The sequence below is a fragment of the Amblyomma mixtum genome, chromosome 7 (assembly GCF_055824585.1).
Source record: "Amblyomma mixtum isolate Tamu chromosome 7, ASM5582458v1, whole genome shotgun sequence".
NCBI lineage: Eukaryota > Metazoa > Arthropoda > Arachnida > Ixodida > Ixodidae > Amblyomma > Amblyomma mixtum.
Window position 1 is genome coordinate 10,333,631 of NC_143018.1, and position 14,960 is coordinate 10,348,590.

Consider the following 14,960-nt stretch of genomic DNA (forward strand, 5'->3'; position numbering starts at 1 on the left):
GGACACTCTGTACACACCGTAGTATTTCGTTATTCGTAGAAATAGGCTCGTTTGGCTCTTTGTAGTTGCGTTGACGTTTGTCGGGAAGCGAAAGACGCAGTTATTTCTGATGAAAATTTGAGGGACACTTAAGTTCACCTTAGGAGCATGACGCGATAGCTTTAAAGGATCCCATTGGTCAACTTGGGTGTCCGCTGGTGCACTCTTTCGCAGACATCGACACGCGTATTGCCATCACAAACTGCTTTATTACAGTTATTATTACGTAATAAATAGTGACACTAATTAACTAAGTGTTCCTGTAATGCACTTTGTCTACTGTGCGGTGCGAGGTGCTCGTACAACCCTTACAAAAAAAGTTTTAGACAGTCTATCGAGTGTCTATAGACTTCGGTCTATAAAATCTATAGACTGTCTATAGACAAATCCTAGATAACTGTCTATAGGCAATACAAATGCCATGGACTCATGATATTGTTCACAGCGCAACAAGAACGGGAAAAACGAAAGACGATAGAGTAACACAAACAAGCGCTGTTTGTGTTACTCTATCGTCTTTCGTTTTTCCCGTTCTTGTTGCGCTGTGAACAATATCATGAGTACTTACCAACTCGCCCAGATTTCTGCTTTGCTGAAAATGCCATAGACAGTCTATAGACAGTCTATAGATTTATGGCCATACACTTTTAGTAGACTTCTGTCGATAGACACTCTATAGACTATCAATAGACGAAAGACAATATCTATAGGAAGTCAATAGAGTCAAAAAGAAGTCTATAGACTGTGTATAGGCCATTTTTATAAGGGAATGCATCCATTTATCCCACTGAACGAACGTACCTCAGTGATGTAGATGCCTCTTTGGTGAGAAAGATAAAAAAAACCCCTCAGTGATGCAGATGTAGCATGCCCATATGCGGACTCAAAGGAAAGTGGTTCGATTCCACTTGACCGCCTTTTTTCTTTTCAGCTAAACTGATTTTCTACGTCACTGCCCTCTTGAACTATCAGGGTTTTCCATTCACGCTGGCGCTGAGTTTTCCGCCGAACAGGACCTTTAACGCTGCCATGTTAAAATTGGTCTTTAACAGTTTTCGCGCCGCTAAACAAAAATTTGTGACGCCATTACTTAAAAATGACTCCGTGATCACCGCTTGGAAGTTGATTTCAATGAAGTGTAGCCTCAGGGATCCGCGATGGAAACTGTCTTGACGCACCGCCATTAGCCATGCGAAAATTACCGGCAGTGGCGATACTTGTGTTTTTTTTTTACGTTTTTCAGCTTTTAGAATCTTAGTTATCAGTGCAAGCAGCCTGTTTGCGGGAGCGCGGTAATATGTTTATAAAGGACAATTTTATGAATCCCTGAGAGTTCCTTTAAGGAAAATGAGTTTGGGCGTTCTGGCTTTGTCTACCTTAACTCATACTACGCAGACTTCTTTAAAAGGGTACAGACGCAAAATTTCGAACCCGCACAAACGATATGGTTCGTTTCTAGCAGAGGGACTGCGTAGAGTTCAGTCGCAGGAGACGTTGAAAAGAGGAGACGTTGAACTTAATATGATTCTGGATGTTGTCCGAGGAGCCGCTCGGCATTTCCACCCGCATCCAGTGACGTCACGGTGCACTTGCCCCAATTACTGTGACGTCACCGAACCCAGGGGTTGTACACAAGAACAACCAGTGCATGCCGGTGATGCCGACATCGTCAGGAATGGGGTAGTACAGTTTAGTAGGTCGACTGTGACGTCGAGGTGCACTTCGGTGCTAGCGCCTACCGAGACCGAAACTGCCGTCGTCCGTAATTAATTATTAACGCTGCGAACCAGTGTTCTGAGCTCATTTTCATGATTACTATGCCCGTAGACTACTTTCAAGGCAAAATAGAAAAAAAGGCATCCAAGAACTTTGTGTCTGCATTCTTACACCGTATCTGTGCATCGTTAACATAATTCGCTGGCCACGTTCGTACATTTGTTGGATGACACGTTGAATGCGGACATGCCTCCTGTTCCGGTCGTGGTCCTCTGGGTGCCTTTCTTCAGCGGAAGTAGCCTTCCATTGCTATAGTCGTATTAGTGCGTTCTTGAGTGTGTGCGTGAGTGCTCGTCCAAAGGAAGCCCAGCGGAAGCACATATCCTTGCGACTACTGTGAGCAACATCCCGGAACTGGTTGTGAAAACGCCCATCCCTGCGCGCCGCAGCGGTAGTCGTCATCCAACGATCTGCAGCTAACTTCCCGTGTGCCAATAGTGATAAGTTATCTCTTTACTGCTGGCTTTGCCGCTGGTCTAGGCCTCCGAGTTCGATTCCTGTACGGCGCACTACTTATTCATGGTTCAGATGAGTCTTGTTTTGTGGCTCATAAGCATCTCAGGCTATCTTGCATGCGCCATCACGGTTCAGATGAACTGAGACAGTATAGCCCGAATGCGGACATGGTCTGTTAAATCTCCATCGAGCCTGTCAGAGTAAAAAAAAAAAACTGAGTTCCTTTCAATGAGGCTACGGCGGTTCAAGTGAGGCAAAGAGGCGATTTCACAATGTGGGCAGACGACAGATATTGGGGAAGGGTTATCGTCCGAGTGGTGTGCGTGCCCTTGTTTGTGAAGGGGAACAGTTGAGCTCATGGCGAACGTCATGTACCGCAGTTATCGTCGCAGACTGCCGTAGTAAATTTGCCAGTTAAGGGAAAATTTACTGATCATGCAGCACCCACGTCAGGGCAACTATGCGGCTACAAAGGAAAGCCATTCAGTCTTCTCAGTCTTCGCGACTTCAGAAATAAGATTGCTGACGTCCGACCGGCGAAAACACGTCTGCAGGCCCCGTCATCCCGAACTATTCAACTGAAATGGACACAGACCAAAACTCCGTCCATTTATTATTTTCATTAAAAAATTATTCCCCGTCACTTTCTATCAATGTTGACGTTTGTACGGCAGCAAAATAAATAAATAAATTAGAAAACCATTTATGGCTGAGAAAATTGAATTAACAAGTTTTCTCACCACTTGATTCAAACTCGTGACGTTAGGACCGAAAAAGACCGATTGGCGCCGTTTTGAACTGAATGGCGGTGTAGCCTAGCCTCTGAGATCGGCGCATAAAACCTATGTAAACGCACCGCCATTAACTTCTGAAATCGGCCGCAGGTGGCGACACCTGTATTTAGTTTTTGTTCTTTCCTAGCTTATAAGAACTCAGTTTTCGGTGACAGTGGTCAGTTTGTATTTGCAATAGTCATTAGTCGAATGCCGTAGTCTATCGAACAATACACAGTCTAACGACGCAAGCCAACTATTCTTTGCCCTCAGTGTAACCTTGGTATCCACTGACACCAATCTTGCCCTGATGACGGGAAAGTATCCAGTCCAGCGGAGCCACGAAAGAGGGTACGAACTCCTGTCTGCCTGCCAGTTAGTATTAGTATGACAACTGCAACTAGTATCGCACTGCATACTAGGTGGCATAGCACGCGTGTTTTCTTTTAACCCGATAATGCCGTGAATATCACCTACAGTGAATATTGTACGAACGCCAGTGTTTTTCTCTTCTCCTTATCAAGAAGTACAAAATCCTCAAAGCATTAGATAAGCTGCATTCCACGGTGCATTTCTGAAGGCGAACTGCCAAAAAGCCACCCGAAGAAACATGAAGAGCCGGTACGGGCGTATGATGATACATGAGTAGGGCCCGGAAATTTAGGCATTTGCCTAAACATGCCTATGAATGCCTAAACGGGGGATTTTGGCACTTGCCTGCCTTTTTGTCATTTTTTAGGAAATACTGTCTATTTAACCGCAATTTTTGCCTATAAATGCCTAAATATGGCACTTCGGTCCTCGGTGCCGTTTTTCAATTTTGAGACATCTGTCCATGTATGGTGAGAGACGCGCGCCGGTGCACGCACAAAAGGCGTGCGTCTCGCCGAACATTTTTCTCGAATTGTAACTTGAATGTAGTGTAACGAAGTGTTCATCTCGAAGTGTAGCAAGAGACGTGTATAGAAAGAGACCTGAAATACATTAGTGCAAACTTCTCAGCATTGACGGAAAGGATGACAAAGTTGGAAAAGGCTGGACTCTCAATAGATGAATCGTTGAAGGTAGTGGCAGAAGTACTAGCAGCACTTCGGGGACTGGAAGGAAAGGGTGCTACTGCTTCTACGAAGATGCAAGAATTGGTAGAAAAAAAATAGATGCCTGGAAACAATTTCCCAAATCAGAGACTTTCTACGCGGAGACGATACGGCCACATCACCTGAAGGCCTAAGACTTTATCAACACTCATGTTTTAGGTTCGCGCCACTAAGTTCATGTGATGTCAAAAGGATCTTTTAAAGTACAAAGTTATACTTAGCGAAAACCGAAGCAGCTTCAAGTTCGAAAACCTGAGAATGCGCTTTATTGCTTCAGTTGAGGACTGCGTATGCTCTGTGCTTCACTTACAAATCTTGTACTTAAGAATAAAGATTGTTATTCAAAGCGCCTATTTTGTGCTTTAGAAAGCCTATTTCAATATTTCTTAGAGCCTAGATGCCTGCCTATCTCAGGGTTCTTTAGTGCCTAAATTTCCGGGCCCTATACATGAGCAACTGATGTTACCATACTGAGAGTTGATATTCGTTTGTTGCACGCTTGAGCATGTGTACACAGTCTTATCTTTCTTGGGCGATAAGAAACTGGTCTAATTTGCTAATCTTAATTATGGTGTGACATCTTATCCGCAATAAATCTGCCAGCTGTTAATCCTTCTGCTGTGTTCCGGCCAATCATGGACGAATTTTTGCACGCTCGCAACTTTTATTCCGCATTTCATTCCTTGAGCACCGCAGGGTTAATTTCATTGGCGGTGCAACCCCTTCGGAAGCTACACTAGGGTATTTAACCTGCGGTTATCACTCGCGCGTCTGTCTCAGTGATTAGCCCATGCACAGTCTAGCGAATACGTTGATAGATAATGGCCCGACACAACAGAGTATAGGGGAGGGTGGGGGAACAATGTCAAGCACGTGTCTCATGGCTCAATTGTTAACTATCTGTAGCGGGTCTTGGAAAGTGTGTGCGAACAGCCTCCCCCCTCTATTTTTTTTTCACATCGATAGATGTGAGAGGAAGTTTCCCCAATGTGTAACGCGCTTCGTATTGACGTAACATGCCGTATCCTCGAATTAGTCATTAGTCACTTCTAACGAATGAATGTGATCTCATCTGCGGCTGTGGCTTTAACGGATGTTTTTGAGTGAACAGCTGTTGCTTACACGCAATGTTCTTTGCACAACTGGTGTCTCACGACGATCCAATTATTTCATCATAGGAACTGAATCGGGAACAGCAGCTGTTTTGCTGCAGTCAGTGTCAATATGTGCATTTGGTACGTTTCCCTCTACAGCGAAAGCTTCTGTAGTTCTGATTTAGCCATACAGCCCTGTACTCTACTGTGAAGTCTACAGCGTCAGCGCAGAACCTTACTCACTTACTAAATTAATTTAACCTAGGTTAAATTAAATTAAACTGCCACCTGCCGCAATTGACAGGAAAATCCCCGTCTCCACGTTTACTGCAGAGGAGGGAGAGGACAAGTGCGAAAGGGCAGAGATAGAGAGAGAGAGAGAGAGAGAGAGAGAGGGGACAGGAGGCGACGGGTGGCCAGATCAAATTTCGCTGATTTGCATGAGCAAGGCAAGGTTTCCCTTACGGATGACGATGCAGATTCCTCGGGCAAATGCAGGACTAAATGGTTATACCAAGCTTTAACAGCTTTCGATGATTAATGCGTTAAGCCGGTAAGGTTAGCTCTACAAATTTTGCTCTGCTATTTTATTTTTATCGTCAGAATGTTTCAGTTTGAAGTCGACATCGCTTATAGCTTCTCATCATTTAATGTCTTTTTATTGCGAAAGCAATACTACGTCATGTCTAACCGCTCGTCGCGTGGTCCGTGGACTCCCCTGCTTTCAAAAACGAATTGGCCAACATGGGTGGCACATTCTCTACCGTTGGCTGGTATAGAAACAGCCACCGGCCAGTGCAGTTGTGCATCATTTAACCGCTGCGCCACTGTGATGGTAGTGGTACGAAGACTCGCCGTCATTTACGAATGTTAAGTACAGAATGAGCAATTCTGCATTTATGGACATTAACTCACTACAGCTATCGCGTCATACGCTTAAGGCATAGGTTAAGTGTCCTCTCCAAATGAAGAATGAACACCTGCTTTCGCACATCTACTCGGTTTAACTACGTTAAACCCCTACCAATTTTTTTTATAGTAAACACGGGAGAAACTGCGGCTCGATTTTTTACGCTTCTCGCGTAGCTGTAGAGAGGACGTTTGCGGTGCTCTGGCCTTGACCGAGTGCGCATGCGCCTACAGTCTCCCCCGCTTTTTCTTCGCAGCGATGCTCACGCTCAAGGTGGTGGTGGTGGGGAGCTGCGCGTGCGGCAAGACCACGCTGATACGGACTTTCCTGCGCGATGACGTCAGGGCGTCCGTGCCAGCGCCCACCGTCCAGGAAGTCTACGTCGGCCACATGCGCCACGACGGAAAAGAGGTATACACTGCACGGGCGGGCGAATACGATTCCTATATACACTCGAGTAAACAGGAAGCTCGTGAGCGAACGAGATCCCCGCTTTGGAAAACCTGTGCACTTATGGCGGCAAAAAGGAAAGGAAAGCTGCCAGAAAAGAGAGTGGGGGAAAAAATTAGGTATGATGCTTTTTTATTGTTATTGCTGTTGTGGTGGTGGTTGGGCGTATGGAAAAAAAATTGCTCTAAGCTGCCTTTAGAGCCGGATCTGCTCGTCCAGAAACAAGTCGTGCGCAGTAATAAAATGGCCATTACGCACATGTGAATGAAATTCTTACTCCATGCGGCGTCTAAGTTGAGGTTAAGACATGCTCTGAAGCACGACAAGGCATCCATGATTGAGAGCGGGCAGGAAGGTGGAACTCTTCTTAACACAAAACAGGCGAGGACAAGTCCTCTTATGGAAACTTTGGCTAGCGGACTAAGGCTTCCTCCCCCCCCCCCCCCCCCGCCTTATTTCCGCTGTTTCTTGTTCATTTTGTTATGTGACGACACAGCGCTGACGTTTAATTGAGAGCAGCAAGTTCAAAATGCATAAATATAATGTTTCCGAACCAATTTCGTCTGACTACACTCAAGAACAGCTTTCTTGCAGTGGCAACTTACGATCTCTCATTTGGATGAGAATAGTATGTAATCTGTATTTTTTCCAAACATCGGCAACCAATTATGTAAGCGTTAACGTTAAAAGATGGCGAATAGCGAGTCCATACATTGTCGAATAATTTCAGGAATTGAATTTACCGCGTTTTTTTTTATATTGAGAGATTTTTCCAAGCCACTGCAAAGAAGGACCAGAAATGGGGATTTTTGGGTGCATTGGGGGGATTTGGGTGCGGCATGAAACACCACTGCCACAATAAGAGATAGATCGACGTTTTGGTGTTGAGTTCCAAATAAAGGGATAGAATTCCTGCTGACAAATAAATCAAACGTGAACACAGAACAGAAGTGGCTTTGTAATACAGCCGAAACTCGACACTTCGAACACGAAGGCGGTCAAACATTTTTTTTTTTTTAAATTACGCGCCGCTCGAGTTGAAGGGAGCTCGACCGGACTCCTCTTAATTCAGATGCTGCCGACGGGTCCACACCGTCAGTTCGAATAAACCGGAAGTTCGAATTAAGCGAGTTCGAGTCAACAAGATTCCACTCTAATCTTTCCTTTTTGTCTAACGCATGTTTATCTCGTTTTTATTGCATAAGCAATACTGCGCCAGGTTTCGGGCCATCGCGTAGCTCCCAGCGGTGGCCACGGTTGACCTTCAGCCGCAGCGAGGTCAGACAGATGGAGCGCCGTTGCCATAGCAACCGTTTCAGCCGCGCTCCACCAGGTGGCAGGACCGTCGATGCGCCGCCGCCGCTGCCGCGCGCCTAGTCGCGCGCTCTCGACGCTGCTTACGCAACTTTCCCGGTTTAACGATCTAAACCTCAGCTAATTTTCTTCTCTTTCGTTGCCTGTATGCGTCCGGGGGCAGGTTCGCCTGGTGATCTGGGACACGGGAGACTCCGACCTGCTGTGCGACCCCCACCGGGCGGGCTGCTACGCCGAGGCCGACGTGGTGCTGCTCTGCTTCTCGGTGCGCGACATATTCGCCTGCAGCGAGGTGCCCGCGCGCTGGGCCGCCGAGGTGCGACACTTCAACCCGACCGTGCCCGTGCTGCTGGTCGCCACACAGATGGTGAGAGCCCCTGCCCCATGTACGCGTAACTGCCGCTTTTTTCGTCGAATTCGAGCGGAGGCTAACTGAAGCGCTTCTGCGAGATATCAACGAAAGAGCTGAAAGTTTAAATAAAATACCATCGTTATGATTATCAGCCAAACTATAGCCTAATGCGGGACAAAGGCTTCTGACATTGACCTCTGACCAGCCCTGTCCCCTGCCAGCTCGAGACACCTTAACCCCTCAAGCTTCACAACTTCACACGAGGATAGAGAAATCTGTTTAGGGGTCGTGAGGACATGTACGCAAAAGAAGCGGGCAAGCACCGAAACCAAGGGAAGCGTAGAGCTGATTTATGGAAGTGTTGATAAGAGGGAGAAATTGATGGCGTCATCAATTTAATACGACATAACTTCACCGAAAATGTACAAAAAAGTCAAACTACATTACGCCGGTGGGACCACCCCATGACGTGTAGTGCTCTACCTGCTGAGTCTTTTGCGGTGGCTATCTCCATCGCAAGCCAGAGAAGGCCAGGAAATAAAATACAGTTGTCACCACCATCCGCTAATTGCGCAAGTAAACTGCGGAGCGTTGACATACTGTTCAGGGGGGTAACACAGGAAACCTCCCTTAAAGTCAATAAATGTTTTTCACCGCCACCACAAAACCCACCCAGATACCAGGCTACACCTCTTTTTACTTCAAAACCGGGATCGCGACGTACTTTTTGGTGTAGACGTCACGAGTTTCAATCGAAGACCGGGAAGATCTTAATTCAGTGTCTCCAGCAATAAATTCTTTTTTCCCGCCGGATAACCAACCACATAGCTACAGAAATACATAGCAGCGATTTTTATTTAAAACATAACTGGATGGGAGTTGTACTCAATGTGCCTTTAAATACTTTTTTTCCCCCCAGAATAAGAGCTTAACATAATTTCTTGCCTCAGGCTATTTTACTATTAGCCAATGTGAAACAATTTTAAAATTGCTTGTCTCGTTGCTTATCCGATTAGAAATGCACCGTTTCTTGCTACTGCATTACTGTGCTTTCATCTTTTTTTCCGATTCTCAATAGCCGGAATACCGGATCATTGTCATGAATCTTCATAAATCTCCAATTTATTCGCGCCTGGCGGCTGCTTATGGGCAACAAAACAACTGTGTTTTGATGATTAGTTTCAGTTTTAATCGATTACCCTCGGCCTGTGTAATATTTACGTTTGTGGTTCCATTAACTTATTTTATTTATTTATTGCGTATTGCAGATCATGATATACATCCAAGCAGAACAAATAAATACGTACATATTGCAGATACAAGGGCAACAACTAAAAAGAACAACTAAAAAATTAAGCCTGCAGAATGACTATGCGCCGACAGTCATCGTGTCGGCGAATTCCACTCGCTTATGGTACGCGGGGAAAAGGAAAATTTAAATGTGTCATTTCCAGCAAAGTACAGGGCAAGTGAACCGGGATGATGATGGCGTTGAGGTCAACGCTTGTTGAGGTGTGTTCACCTCTCGCATCTCGATTTCACACTGTAACGACCTTGCGGCTAACAAAATAGGTAAATAAATGAGTAAATAAACAAATAAATAAATCCCCTTCCCAGGACCTGCGCGAGGACCCGGTGACGGTGCAGGAGCTGTCGCAGATCAAGTGCCGCCCTTCGAGCGTGGCCGAAGGTCTTCAGCTCGCCCAGAAGATCCAGGCGGCGCACTACGTCGAGTGCTCGTCGCTCGACCTGTCCAGCGTGCGGAAGGTCTTCGAGAGCGTGCTCCACACCTGCCTCAGGGTTTGTTCCTCATCACTACAACGCCCTGCGGAGCAGCTGTATGCATGAACAGTCCCGCTGGCCACATTGTGGATTGCGCTTCGTGGAGGTAAACGCACACCGTGACACGTAAAGCTCTGAACAAGCAGCAACGCTCCGCATGAATCCTCTTTTTCTCCGTTTTGAGCATAACGTGTCATATTTAGAAATATTCCCCCTTCTCACCCCCCCCCCCCCCCCCCCCCGCACACACACATACACATTACGCTACACCTGTTGCAGGTTACACTGACCGCCACTGTACATGCAGCGGAGTAGAAGCTCCGGTCGGCTTAGCGCGTACGACCAGTCAGTAAGCAAAACGCAAGCGGCAAAGTCACAGCTTATCTTGCAGGAAATAACTTGGCAGTGCCCGGCTGGCCTTCGCTGCCGACGGTCGACGCGGCCACTGTCGGAGAAAACGCACAATGCCAAGGTCACTGGTGATTGAGGCCTCACGCAGTGGCGGCATCTTGTGGCGCGGAATGAAAGCGTGTATGCTGAAATGAATCACGTGGCGCCATATTCCTGTTCCTCAGCCCATCGAAGGGTAGGATGCGTTAATAAATGCCTAGAAGTAAAAATCAGTGCCACACGCACACACGCACACACACACGCACGCACGTACACGCGCACACACACACGCACGCACACACACACACAGACACACACACAGACACACAGACAGACACACACAGATAGACACACACACACACACACACACACACACACAAAGAAGCGTTGGAGACTGCTCCCTTTCTCCACGAGATGCTGTTAGCATATGCAGACTCCGAGGCGTTCGTGGCACAATGCGCGCAAAAGTTACCGCCCGTAACTTTTGCATGCAGATATTTGTTTTAAGCGAGAGTCTTACTCGTCGGGGAGCCCTACTTCCGATTTGGATAATGATGAGACAATGACCTTCAATGTCTACAAGGTGAAACCATATTTTGACTGCATGTTGGTATGGCACAAGCAGTGGTAGTAGGACCACGTGATCATGTGACTATGACCATGGCGTATCTGACATTGACATTTGACATTTGATGCGAGACAGTGGAAACCACGCATGGAGTAATTACTCCCTTATTATAAATCTACTCCACCTTAGGGGATTCCCCTAAACATTTGACCAATCCGAACCTTCCGTCTCAGCACTGTGTATGTCAACACTGAGGTATGTTTCTCATTTTATTGGCTCTAGCCAATGGTGTGTGATTGGTAGTACGAAGGGCTACGCTTTTGGATATGTTGGTGAATACACATTCTCACGCGGTCAGTTTTTTCCATTAGGAGGGCGAGGGGGCATGCCCAGACCAGAGAGAGTCATCTCGAGTTTTAATAATTACTGGAGCTAAAATGTATGCGAGTTAAACACTCGACAAAGGCATTCGGTTTTATGCGCACTTTACATTACGCATAGTCATGTTAAAATTGAAATGAAGCCTCTGTAGCGTCCCTAATAAACAGTGTTACTTCGTCAATCACTGAATCATTCAATGAATCAATGAATCAAACGAACAAACCTCGCTCATTTCCTGTTTTCTGTTGCAGACGACGCAATCCCGACAGAAGAAGTCAAGGTGGAAGTGCTGCTGGTGACGTCGTCAGTTGCAGAACCATTCTTCCGTATCTAGTCACGGGGCACGAAATTCCGAAGAAGGACCGAATGGACAGCATTTTCAGCGGACGAACCCTTTCGGCGACATTCCTATCGACGTTCTTGTCTGCGCGGGCACGCGCTCTCGTCCGCAAACTCGCTGCAGCCTACTTACGCGTTTCGCTAAGACCGTGCATCACTGCGAAAACCACGGCTGCAGTCAGCCAATCAGCGACCGCCTTTGCGAGGCTGCCTGCACGTGATTGACCACCGGCTCATCACTGGTTACCATGATTGGCCGCACGGAAAGCCGTTGCAACGTGAGAAGACCGTTTGAATTCCATCCTTGAATGGGGTGACAGCAGACTTGGCTTTTATTAACCACGGTGCAGGAACCTACGGAGACAATGTTCGAACGAAAATTTTTCGTACGCTTACGAACGACGTGCCTATTTTTCTGCGAGTGACCTGATGTTTTCTAGAGAGAATATTTTATGGACACGTTTTTGCGGAAAGACGTATTTATAATGTGCATTTCGAGTCATGTTGTGCTATTTTATTTCTGCAAAAGTTAAGAGATATCTGCAGGGTACCAGAAAAGCGCCTTTGCTTGCTTTTTTGTTTCCCTTGATCGTTATGAAAGGTGGGATGTGAAATGTGAGCCCGATTTATTGTTTTAGCAGTTAAGAGTGCGTAGGCAGGATTCTTGCAGATTGAAGATATGCGGTTGCTGAGGAGACTAAATGTGATACGTTGCACTCGCGAGCTTCTGGGACCATGTATGTGTACAAGCGAACTACGAAAGCTACGGCAGTGACAAGACGCGAACACGACTGTGTTTTTAAACGAAATGTTAATAAATATATTATTTATACGCAAGCTATAAACACTGCGTGGACTCCTTTTTCCCTTGCCACTTGGTGTAGGGGTGTATTCATGGCTCACTCTTCGTGGCCGGGGGTGGTCCTGTTGGAAGCATGCATTTATTCGATTTTTTTTTTTTGTTCAGAAAAATCGGGTTCAGCATGGTCTTCCTATGTAAAGTTTCTCTATTTAGGGCGGCGGGGGGGAGGCGACCTCTCTTTCTCTCTTTCCCCTCCCCTTGGCTTGTGAGCTGAATGGGAGCAATGCTTGCCTGATGGAGATAAAAAAAAAAACTGTCGGACTCCAGTCAATTCAACCACATGACCACAAGTGGCACTCCATACACATGACCTTTTAGAGAAGGGCCAACGTGGGCAACATTGTGCGTGGGCTGCAGATGAACAGCGCAGTTCTCGGGTACGACGTATTACGACGCGAAGCAGTTTACCCCGATAAAGGCTCATTCACACTTGCGAGTCGCAAAGGGCGTGCGACTCGCAGTCGCTTGCGACCAAGCAGCAGCTCGACAGCACCGTTGTTCACACTTGCAAGCGCGACCAGCGGGTCGCCTTCTCGTTAGATTCTCGTTTGAAGCGAAAACTCTCGGGAATGACGTTGTTCGCGCGCTTTCGAGAGTTTCGTCTGCTGTGGCCGCGCCTCCTGTACTCGCGCTCGATAGTCTAAACTGCTATTCGCAATGTAATACAACTACCCGAGCGAAGATTAGGTTGTCGTGACGGTTTTGATGTGCACCGAGGTCGTACAAGCGTCACGATGACAGAGGCGCGCTTCTCTGTAGGGCCGGCCTACCAGCCTGCAGTATGCCGGCCGCCGCGGCGTCACAAAAATGCGCCAATATTGCTTGTTCGCGTTCATACCAAGCCCTTGGGTACAGGAATGTAAGAAATGAATCATTTTTGAAGATCGCTGGCCAGTACCGAGTTGCTGGTAGAAGGGATAACAGCGACAAAAGCAAATTTCTTCCCAGAGCCGCTTTGCTGCTGCTGCTCCATGCGGCTCGACTGTTGTCTGCTAGCTCCGCTGCTGAAGGCGTCGCGGAAGTCGAGCATGTCTTGATATTATTATGATACAAGGTCCACAATAAAGTGGTGACGAAAGCAGCATCTTAATTACTAGCGCTGGCCAGGATCCGAAGCGCCCTCAGTTGCGACATCGATATGAAACCGGCTAGGCTTAGCGACGACTACGGCAGCCCGCTGGGAGCAGCGCAGGTCGTCGCCCGGCGCGCCCGCGAGCGGTGTCGTTGCCGGAAGCTTGGCTCGCTCGCTGATTGGTTCAGAGGTTTGCGACTCGCAGTCGCGAGGCTGAAAAATCGAGCACCGAGCGACTGGCCCGCGACTGTCGCTTTTCGACCAGGGCGACCGTTTGCGACTGTCGCTTTTCGACCAAAACAGTCGCGCGACCTCTGCGACTCGCAAGTGTGAACGGGCCTTAATAGTACGGTTGTAGCTGTAGGTGTGGCGCTACCAGAAGATAAGAGTCAGGAGCTACGTCCGCCACACATGGAGGACAAATCCACCGGATTTTTTTCTTGGCAAAATTGACCTGTTTGGCTTTCTATCCGCCAGGCAGCGAAATACGTATTTATTAGTAAGAAATCTAGAACTGCAAGCGAAATTTTCAACTTCACTCGAATCGAATTCATGATGGCGAGTAAATAATAAACTGTGATTTCTGGATAAAGGTGCACGACGGTGCAGTACAGCCTCAGAGATCCGCTACAAAATAGTACTCGTCGTGGCATTTTACGCCTGAAAACATCCTGTGGCGGCGGCATCTGCCTCATTTTTTCGCCTTTTCTTGGTTATGAAAACTGCGTTTTCGGTTAAAGTAGCTTATTAGCAATTAGAACGCTGTAATGCAGTGTTCTGCAACTTTATTGCAGTAGCTTTGAAAAATTCTCCCACCTGAGCCAGAGGCTTGTTTGCAGTGAAACCGCGTACAGAGCGTGCATATTGGGGTAACTTTTATTTCGCGCTCCAAGTTTGACAACTATAGTCACGCGGTTCGGCCGCGCATGATGTGAAACTGGAATGGCCTGTAACGAGGGAACGTTACGAGGGAATGGCCTGTAACGATCGAGGGAACAAAAGCCGCGAACGCCGAGCCGCGAACACAACAGGCGGCAGCAGATGCTGTCTGTTGCGAAGGCGCGACAGCTACCACTCCAGACTTGTCCAGACCTCTCGGCCGCTAATGCCGATCTGCCTGCGCCAGTGCTCACATATCAAGGTTGCGCTCGACGAATGAGCAACAGCGAGAAAGTAGCAAACGCCGGCGGGAGAAGGCAGACGCTGCAGCGATATAGCCGCCAATCACCCAGCCACTCCTTAAAAACGCTGTGCCACTTGACGTCATCGCAGTGTACTTGCGGAAACAACGCTTATAAAGATTAT

The 14,960-nt window shown here is 47.3% G+C and overlaps 1 protein-coding gene across 7 annotated transcripts in view; it reads left to right on the plus strand.

Moving 5' to 3' along the window:
- The window catches only part of LOC149334976 (ras-like GTP-binding protein rhoA), a 48,747-nt gene extending 36,172 nt beyond the window's left edge, over positions 1-12,575 (plus strand). For 4 of the 7 annotated variants that reach the window (XM_089551661.1, XM_089551662.1, XM_089551664.1 and 1 more), the window contains exons 2-5: positions 6,402-6,556; positions 8,073-8,276; positions 9,879-10,061; positions 11,634-12,574. In XM_089551661.1, the coding sequence (XP_089407787.1) occupies positions 6,402-6,556; positions 8,073-8,276; positions 9,879-10,061; positions 11,634-11,681 (590 nt within the window). In that variant the 3' untranslated portion in view covers positions 11,682-12,574. Of the gene's footprint in view, positions 1-6,401; positions 6,557-8,072; positions 8,277-9,878; positions 10,062-11,633 lie in introns of all 7 variants that reach the window. The other 3 variants (XM_089551660.1, XM_089551659.1, XM_089551658.1) reach the window with 1 other exon arrangement.
- Positions 12,576-14,960: the final 2,385 nt, after the last annotated feature.